The 11,605-nt window shown below is 48.0% G+C and overlaps 2 protein-coding genes across 2 annotated transcripts; one reads left to right on the forward strand and one right to left on the reverse strand.

Annotated features, from left to right (window-relative positions):
* Positions 1-1,119: 1,119 nt before the first annotated feature.
* Rpl28 (ribosomal protein L28) lies at positions 1,120-3,707 on the reverse strand. The gene is made up of 5 exons (NM_022697.3): positions 3,672-3,707; positions 3,267-3,355; positions 3,061-3,184; positions 2,525-2,643; positions 1,120-2,316 (listed from the first exon to the last, which is right to left on the reverse strand). The coding sequence occupies exons 2-5, from the start codon at positions 3,345-3,347 to the stop codon at positions 2,227-2,229; spliced, it is 414 nt and encodes a 137-aa protein (NP_073188.2). The 5' UTR covers positions 3,348-3,355; positions 3,672-3,707; the 3' UTR covers positions 1,120-2,226.
* Positions 3,708-6,054: 2,347 nt separating this feature from the next.
* Positions 6,055-11,447, forward strand: Tmem238 (transmembrane protein 238). Its single transcript, NM_001400949.1, has 2 exons — positions 6,055-7,077; positions 11,337-11,447. Exon 1 carries the CDS (start codon positions 6,543-6,545, stop codon positions 7,068-7,070), a length of 528 nt encoding a protein of 175 aa, NP_001387878.1. The 5' UTR covers positions 6,055-6,542; the 3' UTR covers positions 7,071-7,077; positions 11,337-11,447.
* Positions 11,448-11,605: the final 158 nt, after the last annotated feature.

Consider the following 11,605-nt stretch of genomic DNA (forward strand, 5'->3'; position numbering starts at 1 on the left):
ACAGGAAAACTGAAGTTGCTAAGCACACTAGGCTCATACACAATAAGGCCTATGCCTTTAATCCCTGGAGACAGGAGGATCTGAGTTCCAGGCCAGCTTGGTCTGCATACACAGACCTGTCTCATTAAAACAGATAAAAATTAAGCTCAGTAGTGGCAGTATGTCTCTAATCACAGCACTAGGACTAGTTCAGCACAGGCAGAGCTACAGAGAAACCATGCCTCAAAGAAACAAGTGTTTACAAAGCTAGCTACGGGCCAGCAAGATGGCTTAGCAAAAGGAGCTTGCCCTGCAAGCCTGGCAGCCTGAGTTTGATCCCCAGAGTCGACCGAAAAGTATAGGAATAAACCACTAAGTTGTCCTCTGACTTCCCCATGTGCAAGTGGGTTCATGGACAAAGCCAGGGGCAGCCACACAGCTGAACTGTAACCCCAACACCAAGGTGGGCAGCGACAAGTTGGGGGTTGCCGCCTCCCAAGTCTGACTCCAAGATCAATGAGACTCAAGCCTTAAAATAGAGCAGGCCAGGGGCTGGGGATTTAGTTCAGTGGTAGAGCGCTTACCTAGGAAGCGCAAGGCCCAGGGTTCGGTCCCCAGCTCCGAAAAAAAGAACCAAAAAAAAATAGAGCAGGCCACCACCCTCCCCTGACTTCTATGCATGCACCACATGATTTTTAAGGTTCATTTACTGAGTCCTAAATCTGCATATACACCTGTGTGCCAATAGAGGGCATTAGATCCAATTACAAGCAGCTGTGAGCCTCCATGTGGATGCTAAGAAATGAGCTCAGGACCTTTGCAAGAGCAGCCACAGCTTAACTGCTGAGCCTCCTCTCTAGCCCCTACCCATGCTTTTTCAAAGAGGGCGGATTCACCTTGTTCACACCCCAATAAAAATGAGTACAAGTTAGGTTAAAAAGATTACTTCTCCTGTGAATAGGTCACCTGGGTGGGACTGCTGCCAAGGACCCTATGTTCATCAGCAGCTCAAAATATAAGGGATTTAGATTTAAGTGAGCTGAGCCTGGGACGGAGAAGGGTTGCCATGAGTTAAACTTGGGTTGAAAATAGTTCAAGTCGGACTAGAATGAACAACAAATAATCCAGATGAGACACATCAGCAATCTTACCATCCTTCATTTGCACTGGGGAAAACCAGAAGAGGCTGTGTTAAAAGTCAAATGTTCCAGTGAGGGGGCTCAAGCAGTCCCCAAAAGGACTCAGGCAGCTCTTTGGCCTGAGTTGTGTAGCAGAGACAAAGCTCTGGTAAAAATGGTGTACTATTTTGCATTCAAGGCTCACTCACGTTCGTCATGTCAGTGATAGCTAATACTGGCTGGAAGGGGCAAGAAATGGCCCAATACCTCAGTACACCTGTGTACTTGTGTCACCCACTAATCCAGATAGACTTACAATGGCTTATTTTTGAGGCAGGGTCATCTCTATACCCCTGGGTATCCTCAGAGTTGCTATGTAAACCAGGCTGGCCTTAAATATTCACCTGCTTCAGCCTACCAAAATGTTGAGATTACAAAACATTTGGTAAAAACTAGACTTTGTTGACATTTTTCAGGATTAGCAACACACACTAAAACTCTATTGCTGCACTATGAACTCCTAGCTGACACCCCCACCCCACCCCGAATGTGACATTTAGGATTGTCACTGTTTTACACATCAGATGAATAGAACATACTTTCACTAAGGACTTCACTCTGAAACCTTTGTATTAACATTCTCCTCTTATTAGGAGGCATGTCAACTCAAGAGCGGGGCCTATCTGGGTCAGTGGACTGAGACCTGGTAAGACAGCCTCAAGCTCAGGCAGAGGGGCTCAGGGTATCTGACACTATCAGCTGCTAAGAACCCTGTAATCATTTGCCCTCACTCCTGTTTCTACAGGAAATCAACCCTCAGCCCAATCTGATTTCACTCCTGTTGGTGCCTAGATGGCCCTGTGAATGGCTCTTCAGCCTATATCCTTCCAGGCTGGTAACTAACTCTTTAGATACTCACAACATAGGAAGCATTTAGACAGATGCTCTGCACCGAGTGTCTAGCCTTGACAACCCCCACTTCAGATGAACAAGTTCCTAACAAGAGGAGTTTTGATGGCACAACTAAAGACAAACGCAGGGCCACAGCTCAATGAGCCACAGAACAGGAGGCCTAAAGGAGGTGGTCGAACAAATCAGTGGACTCTTTATTGCTTCTGGGGTGTGGGGCTCAGGAGCTCTTGGTGGGGCGGGTCCGTTTCCTCTTCACCACCACAGGCTTCTGGCTTCGAAGGATGGCACTGGCTCTGCGGATGGCCGCCTGAGGACAGGATAAGGAACTTAGCTCACAAACTCAAAAGACACTCCCACTTACTGCTACCTGTTTCCTAGGACTACAGAAAGGCTGTCCTAAGGCTGGGAAGTCAGAAGAATCTCCAGCCTAGCTCCAGCTAGGCAGAGTCAAGAACCCAGGCCTACATCCAGTCCCTCAGCTGTCCCCTTGCCCTAAGGATCCATCCATTACTCACCATACGCAGATCAGGGCGGTACTTGTTTTTTCGGATCATGTGCCTGATGCTGCTGAGGGTAGCCCGAGCATTCTTGTTGATGGTGGTCCTCACGTAGGAAGTGGCAGGTTTTCGCTGACCTGTTAAGGAGAGACTAGGAATCAAGTCCATCTGCATACGCCCTTGATGAAACACAGCCTCACCGAAGAACATGCTCACTCTTACTCGACTGTCTTTCCACCAGCCCATTCACTACACTCCCTAAGTGGTCGCCATAGGTCGATCTCAACCAAGTCCTGTGAAAAACCCATTCCTCTTTAAAACTCCCAGATACAGCAGGAATATAGTAGTACAAGCCTTGAATTCCAGCACTCAGAAAGCAGAGTCAGGTTGATCTGAGTTAGAGATCAGCCTGGTCTACAAGAGTTCCAGGACATTACCGTCGTCTATATAGAGAAACTGTAAGTTTCTCCACTTTTGGACTTTTAACTAGGAAGTCAGAGGAAGGACAGGAGCTCTGGGAAAAAAAGGGAGAGCTACTGTGTGCAAAGGCTCACCGGATCTGCGTTTCATAACCACCACGACCCCTTTGCCATCAGCCGCAGGCTCCACTCCGACCGTCTTGCGGTGAATTAGCCCGTTGTAGCGGAAGGAGTTTCGGGCCTTCAGATTATTGGGCTCCTGGGGAATAAATTTAGAAGACGGTTAAGGCCCGGATATGCCAAAGAGGCAGAGTGCCTTCTCCCACACGGGCCACACTTACCGTGCTGTACGTCTGCTTATTCCTCTTGATCAAGAAACTGGAGCAGTTCCGAACGACCATCCATTGCAGATGCGCGGACATGGCGGCGACTAGGGAGAAACCGGACACACGAAAGATGTCAAATAGAGAAGCATGCCGTGGATAGGCGTCTAGGTAATCGGAAGCACGGTTGGGAGAAAACGAGCAAGAGCTTTGCAAGGCCGGAATGAGTGACCAAAGGAGGTAGGCCGAACTAAGACCGCGGAGGCTGAGAAAGGAGGGGAAGGGACGCTGAGGCCCCACTTCCGGCGAGGAATAAGGACTATGAACGGCCCTTGGGTACGAGGAGAGAAAACACAGGCTGGAAACCCAGGCGGTGGGCGCGAGATGGCGGCCACGCGGGACGGACAGAGGACTCACGCTCACCTCCTCTCCCTGCGGCGGCCGGAGACGGAAAGAAAGACACTAGGGGCGGGGCGACACCTTTAAAATGACAACGCATTTCCGCTTCCTCCGGTGGCGCTCTTGAAATCCGCCACCCAGCTTTCTCCGATCCTTGGGTTCCGCCTCCGAGTCTTTTTGACTCGGGAACCTTCGGAAATCTTCGTCTGTAGATCCCAGCGAGTTCTCGCGGTGGCACGATGCTGCTGGTCGGAAGTTTTCGAACTTCGTCACTGGGTTTTCGTGAAGTTCCAAAAGCAGAGATCTGGAGAACTATTTCTCCGCCGCATCACCCTGGTCTGTTCAATTAGCACTTAGCACTAGATGATGGGCACTAATAAATATTTTGAAAAAAGGGTTTTGCACCCTTGTCTAGTAGATTCCGAACTTATCCTCCCACCTCAGCCTTATGGATGCAAATATTGAGGATTCCAGAACTGTATCATTACGTGGGGCTTAATTGATTTTAAGATTTATTTATTTTTTAAAAAGTATTTATGTTTACTTATTTCTTATTTGCTATTCATTGGTGTTTTGCCTGCATGTATGTCTGTGTGAGGGTGTTGGATACCCTGGAACTAAAGTTACAGCAGTTGTGAACTTCCCGGTGGGTACTGAGAATTGAACCAGCGTTTTCTGGAAGAGCAGCAGCTAGTGCTGTTAATCGCTGAACCATCTTTCCAGTCCCAACTTAATTAATTTTTTGTAATATGTATGAGGGCTTGCTTGCTTGCTTTCTCCTGTCCTTTCTTTTTAAGCCCGGATATATGTATGGATGCTATGTGCTCGCCTGGTGCCTGGATTTAGTTAGACAGTTGTGAGTGCTGGTAATAAAACCTGGGTCCTCTGAACCACTGCGTCTTCTTTGCAACCCCAGATTTATTTACATTTAATTATGATGTATGGGGATGTTGTGTTAACATATGAAATGCAAGTCCAAAAGAAATCATTGATCCCAGGGAACTAGAGTTACAGGCAGTTTGTGAGCTGCCTCACGGGAACTGGTAACCAAACCCAGGCCCTTTGCAAGAATGGATCTTTAACCACTGAGAGCCATCACTCCTGTCCTCAAGACTTGTTCTTTAAATGGATGCATGAACGATTTTAAAGATTTTTCTCTGGCATGGAGTCTTCAGATGGTTCCATTACTCTTCTTGACTGTCCCCCACACAAACACCAGTGCCCAATGGACCATTTTCAGACCTCTCTAAAAATGTACTGCTGTCTAATAACTTGATTCTCTCATGCCTGGTTCTTTCTATGCAGAAACACTCCTTATGTCTGTCCTCAGCGATACCTGGCCAATCCTGGCAGCTTTCTAATTTTATTTGTGAGTACACTGTCACTGTCTTTAGACACACCAGAAGAGGGCATCGATGGTTGTGAGCCACCACATGGTTGCTAGGAATTGAACTCAGGACCTCTGGAAGAACAGTCAGTGCTCTTAACTGCTGAGCCTTCTCTCCAGTCCACCACAATCATTCTTAATATTTTATTAGCATTTAATTATGCATAAAGTGGGTTTATATGGCATTTTCCTATATGTATATAATATATACTCCCTTCTCCCACCACAGCTAATCTGTATGTGTGTGTCCAAGTGAGTTTCCTTTATGTTACTTATAGGCTCATGGATGGGAGTTTGTTTACAGGGGTACCAATGGCTGCACCAGTGTAGAAAATGTCATTTTCTCTTCCATCATCCTGAGTTTTCTCCAACTCTGAAACTACATTAAGTCTTGGGAGAACCTAGACAGAACTGTCTTGAAGTTTCCCACCCCAGGGGAGAATGGACTCACCTAAGTGTAGATGTGTGGAAGATCAGGACTTTCCTGTAACAGCTGTTGGTTCCCCAGAGTTTTCCCCATGGCTTGACCCAACCATTTGCCTGTGCCATGCTGCCTCCCAGCTCCAGAGTGCCCTAATGCCCTAATTGGAATGGACCCATTAAATTCTCCCTCAGTCAAAGCCATATTCAGGGATCAGCTTCCAGAGTAGGACATTTTTTCCTAGAAGCATTTATCAACAACAACAAAAAGGCCACAGTTTTGGGTTGGTTTGACTTGAGACAGGGTTTCTCTGTGTTGCCTTGGCGGTCCTGGATCTCGTTCTATAGACCAACCTGGCCTGAACTCTGAGATCTGCCTCCCAAGCGCTGGGACTAAAGGCATGGGCCACCACTCTCAAGCTAAAGCTACAATTTCCCTGCCACTTCCTTTCTATGACACTTGGACACTTCAGAAACTGGCTGGGAACTCGAGGGCAGGTCGTGTCAGGTTAACATCTGAGCACTAACAGAACCCTGAGCTAAGTATATTGTGTTCACATGCTGTCAGCCAGCACCCGGGAGATGGGTTCATTGTAGATCCACCCTTGGTTCACAAGAGATCTCAAAAGACAAGCAAGGAGACAGCAGCTTCAGGGCTCTGGCTGCTCCAGAGAATGTCTTTTTGTGCTGTGCAGGGCATGCTAGGCAAGCACTCCATCAAGGGAACTACAATCCCAGCGTGTTCGGTTTTTTTGTTTCTGATCCCAATTTTGGTTTACCATGGGCCTAGTGGCCCAGGTGGCCCCCGGGTGGCGGGCACTAAGTAGAAACGCCATCTAGCTAGCTGTATTTTGCCACCCTGAAGTTTGGCCCTAGTCACCTGGCCTGCTTAATGGACAGGGTCGTGCACCACAGATCCTCCCAGACCTCAGTCATATAGAGCATCATCCGGGCCACCAGGTCCAGGCTGTAAGCTCAGGTGACCATGCAGCCACTGGGCACACCTGGCGCCGGGCCCTAACTCCGCCCCGGGCAGCCGCACCCCGGGACGCTGTCGGGGAGCAAGCGGCGGCGGGCCACCGAGGGCCATGGCGGCCGCATCACCGGTGTGCGGCTCGCAGGCGTCCGCAGCCTGCGCTTCAACACCCGCGACCGCACCGGCTCCAGCGGCCGGCCTGGGTCGCTGCCGCATGGCGCTGCTGCTGGCCGTGGCCTTGGACGTGGCGGGTATGGCGGCGCTGCTGACCGGCGTGTTCGCGCAGCTGCAGGTGCGCGGCCGCGACTTCGGGGACCTGCTCATCTACTCCGGGGCGCTGCTGGTTTTCCTGAGCCTGCTGGGCTGGATTCTCTGGTACACCGGCAACATCGAGATCTCGCGCCAGGAGCTGGAGCGCGACTATGGCCTGCGGCCTTCGGCGATTGCCCGCCTAGCGCGCAAGCTGTCCCGCCGCTGGTCGGCGCCCGCCACCGCCAGTCCCCGTACCACAGCCGGTCTCCGCTCAGCGCGCAGAGCGGCCCGCACGCCCCAGCCGTCCGCCTCCGGCTCCCGCCGAGTGCGTCTGCAGCTCGCCACGCTTGAGGCGGGGCCCGGGACGGCGGGCACAGGCAGCGAGTGAGCCACAGGTGAGGACACGTAGAAAGAGTGAGAGATGTGGGGAGACAGACACGTCGCTGAAAGGGGAAACTGGAGGGAAATGAGACGGAGATAGCAGAGACACGGAAGGATGGGTGGGACAAGGTTAAGAGTCACAGCACACCCTCCTTCTTTTGCTCCCACGTGCAACAGGCCTCATGCCATCCTCCCTGTAGTCAGTTCTCTGAGCTCATTACTGTTACTGTACAAGAAGTAGGTGACACTCTTGCCCGGACCACACAAATGTGCAAATGGAAGAGCACCATTAGTCCAGACTAATGTGAAGTCAAAGGTGAAGAACCAGTTGGCGCAGAGAGAGGGAAAGCACCCATGTTCCTTCTGATGTTTGAGACAAGGACTCACTATGTAGCCCTGGCTGTCCTGGAACTTGATTTGTAGACCAGGCTAGCCTTGAACTGATATCAGCTTTTTTTTTTTTTTTTTTTAAGATTTATTTATTTTACTTATACGAGTACACTGTAGCTGTCTTGAGACACACACCAGAAGAAGGCATCGGATCTCATTACAGATGGTTGTGAGCCATCATGTGGTTGCTGGGAATTGAACTCAGGACCTCTGGAAGAGCAGTCAGTGCTAGATCAGCTTTATTTGTGTGTGTGTGTGTGTGTGTGTGTGTGTGTGTGTGTGTGTGTGTGTGTCTGAATGCCCTAAGTGTCAGATGCTGGCAGAGGCCAGAGGAGGGATGGTGTCAGATTCCCTGTAGAGTTATAGGCAGTATTGACCTTCTGATGTAGGTGTTGGGAACTGGACTTGGCCCCTGCTCAAGAGCAGAAAAAGCACTCTTAACCATGCAGCAATCTCTATCCCCCAAATTTTATTTTTTTAAATTACACTTACCATTTGCATGTTATGTGTGCATTTGTAGTACAATGCATTTGTAGCATCTATTCTCTCTTTCCAGCATGTAGGCCCTGGGAATCAAACTCAGGCCATTAAGCTTGGTGACAAGCTTACCCAATGAGCCATCTTTCTTTTTTTTTTTTTTTCTTTTCTTTTCTTTTTTTTTTTTTTTCGGAGCTGGGGACCGAACCCAGGGCCTTGCGCTTGGTAGGCAAGCACTCTACCACTGAGCTAAATCCGCAACCCATGAGCCATCTTTCTTGAAGCCCCTGAATTTCCTTTCTTAAACACTCTTCAGCTTCCCTGCTTCTACTCAAAGACCTGCTATGGCTCTCTCTTGCTGTCGCATTAAACCCAGGCCATTAGTCAATAAGTAAAGCCTCCAATTTTTAAGTTCTGCCTTTTCCCACATTTTATTTGCTTTTAAATCTCTCAGACCACAGATAGACAGATGTCCTTCATAACAAGGAGGGCCATTGCTATCTGCAGTCCAACCAGAAGACTTCCAAAATTTTCTTTAGACCAGCTCATTCCTCTGACCTCCTCTGAGTATTCATATTGTCTGTGCCCGTTCTTATCGTTGTTTGGATAACCGCATGGTATATAACTTCAGTTGGAACTGGTTCTCACATCTGCCAGAGAACCCCATACAGGGAAACCCAGGGTCTTTGGTGTCTTTGTTCCTAACGCCACCCAGCAAAAGTGTGAACTCAGGAAAGGTTAATAATGTGTAGGGTGGGTGAATCCATAAGTAGATGGGTGGGTTGAGGACGGATAAATGTGTTGCATACAGATTGATGGACGAATGGATACATTTCAGTTGCTAGATGGGTGGATGCAGAGCAGACAAGTTGGCTGATGGATGGGGTGGATCGGTAAATGGTTTGTAGAAGAGTGTGTTGATGAATTGGGTGCGTGGGAGCAATAGGATTAATGAATTGATAAATGGCTGGAATGGTTCCATAGAACCAATGGATAGATGAATGAGTGTTTGCTTTGTTTTTGAGACAGTCTTGCTGGTTATGCCCAGGTTCACCTTGAACAGAGTCCTCCTGGTTCATCATGACATGAGTTGTTTAATAGATGTAATGGATGAGTAGGTGGATGAATAAATACATAGGGTTAGGTGAAGAGAAGCATAAACGTGAGTTATAGGATTGTTTGGGCAGGTAGATATGCAAATAAATGGATGGGTTTGGGTTTGGATAGATGGGAATGACTAAATTCATATCCTATGTAGGATATCTGTAAAAGAATTAAACCCTAAAACTGTGGTGTGTGTGTGTGTGTGTGTGTGTGTGTGTGTGTGTACACGTATGTTGTATTTGCATGTTGTGCACACATTTTGAATAGAGGCCAGAGGATTAATTTTTGGTTTATTCCTCAGGAACCAGCAATCTTGGTTTTCGAGACAGGATCTCTCCTTGGCCTGGATCTCTGATTAGGCTAGACTGGCTTGCCAATCAGCCACAGGGGTTTAAGAGTCTCTGCCTCCCCCGCACTGGGCTTACAAGCAACATGGAGTCTGGCACTTTTTATATAGCATGCACTAGTGAATGCACCATGGTGCATCTGGGAGGGTCAGATGACATCTTTCGTGAACAGATTCTCTCCTTCCACCACAGAACTTAGGTTGTCGGGGTTACATGGCAAGTGTGTTTACCCAGTGAGATAGCTCACCAGCCTAAGACATTTTTACTCTTCTTCTGGGCATCCAAAGACATATTAATTCTATTCTGTACTTCATGAAAAGTAAGAATTTGAGTCTCTGTTCTGTGGTTCAAATGAGGAAACAGCTAGGGCTGGGGGTATGGCTCAGTTGTAGAGAGAGCTTACCTAGCATGCATGTATCAAGCCCGCCCTGGGTTCAATTCCCAGCACCACATCACAGAAGACATGGTTGGTCAGCTCTATAATCACAGCACTCAGGCAGATCACAGCAAATTCAAGACCAGCCCAATGTACATAGTATGTTCCAGGCCAGCCAGGACCATGATAGTGAGCCTGTTTCAAAACAGCAAAACAGAGTCTGGAGAGGTGGCTTGGCAGTAAGAGCACTAGCTGCTCTTCAGAGGACCTAAGTTCCATTCCTAGCACCCATTCATAAGTAACTGCAATTCCAGGAGATCTGATGCTCCCTTCTGGCCTCCATAGACACCAGGCACAAAACATTTCTATGCATAAAATAAAACACAAATCTTAAAAAATTACATGCACAAAATATTTAAAGGCTTAATAACCACGTGTCTGTGAAGCATGGACAAATGTTGGATCACAACACTAGATAGATGCCAAAATAGTCATCTGTGGTTAACTTGGCTCCTGAAGATCCTTGACATTTACGCAGAAGTGTACATTTGGGCGAGCCTCAAAGAACTTGAATTTTGACATAAGGGCATGCTCTAGGAATGCCAACCTCCCCTGTGACCAAAATTCACACAAGGGGCAAATCTTTTCCTTCTTCTGCCTTCCTTAACTTAACATGGTCTCGTTATATAACATAGGCTGGCCTGGCACTTCCTATATAGACTAGGCTGGACTTTAATATGTGGTACACTCCTGCCTTTTAAATACCAGGGTTACAGATGTGAGCTACCTCATCTGCCTTGGTTCTTTGTGGTTTGGTTTTCTTTTTTCTTTTTTTTTTTTAAATTTTGTTTTTAAGTACATCTATTTATTTTTAAATATTTTATTTATTTATTCATATATGTGATGAGTACACTGTAGCTGTCTTCAGACACAGCAGAGGGCATCGGATCCCATTACAGATGGTTGTGAGCCACCATGTGGTTGCTGGGATTTGAACTCAGCACCTCTGGAAGAGCAGCCAGTGCTCTTACCCGCTGAGCCATAGTTATTTTTAGTATGTGTGCATCTGTGTGTGCTCTGGAGTGTGTATGTATAGATATCAGAAGGTAACCAGTGGGAGTGGGTTCTTCCCTTCCACCATGAGGGCCCTTTTGGTTTGATTTATTTGAGACAGGAGCTCACACTCTGTAGCCCAGGCTGGCCTCAAACTATGCATCCCAGATTAGCTTTGAAGATCCTCTTTGGGCTAGAGAGATGGCTCAGCTGTTTCTTTGTCTATTTTTTTCCATCTCTGTTTCTCTCTCTAGTCTTTGTGACTCCCTGGGTCTGTCTCTGTGCCTCTGTCTCTTTGCTTTCTCCTGTCATAAACTCCGATCATTGGATTCTGGTGAGTTAGAAGCACATTGGCATACACATCCCCTCAGGGTTCCAGAGCAAGCAGAGGGGAGCGGGATAAGCTTAAGTGCCTATCAGTGAGTAAGGATCTCCCTGGCCTTTCATGGGTTAGAGAACCTCACAATGAAAGGAGAGAAGAGGAGCAAACCTAACTAGCCACTAACCCCACCTTGCCTTCCCACAGATAACCTCATCCTAAGGACCTGACTGAGACATGCAGCTGCCGTGGACATCACTTGGACAGCAGGAAACCCACCTGTCACCTCACTTGGATAAATGTTTCACTTTTGGAGCACTGCTTGCCTGTCTGGTTAAGGGCCTGAACTGGCAAAGGGGAGTGATTTGCCAGGCCAAGACACCTTTGTTCTTGGGGGCCCTGGAGATAGTAGGACCCCAGCTTCTTACTGACTCTTTGATAGGGGCACCTAGGAGGTGAGAAGAAGGATCTTGAGT

Source organism: Rattus norvegicus, chromosome 1 (assembly GCF_021556685.1).
Source record: "Rattus norvegicus strain SHRSP/BbbUtx chromosome 1, alternate assembly SHRSP_T2T, whole genome shotgun sequence".
NCBI classification, from domain to species: Eukaryota; Metazoa; Chordata; class Mammalia; order Rodentia; family Muridae; genus Rattus; species Rattus norvegicus.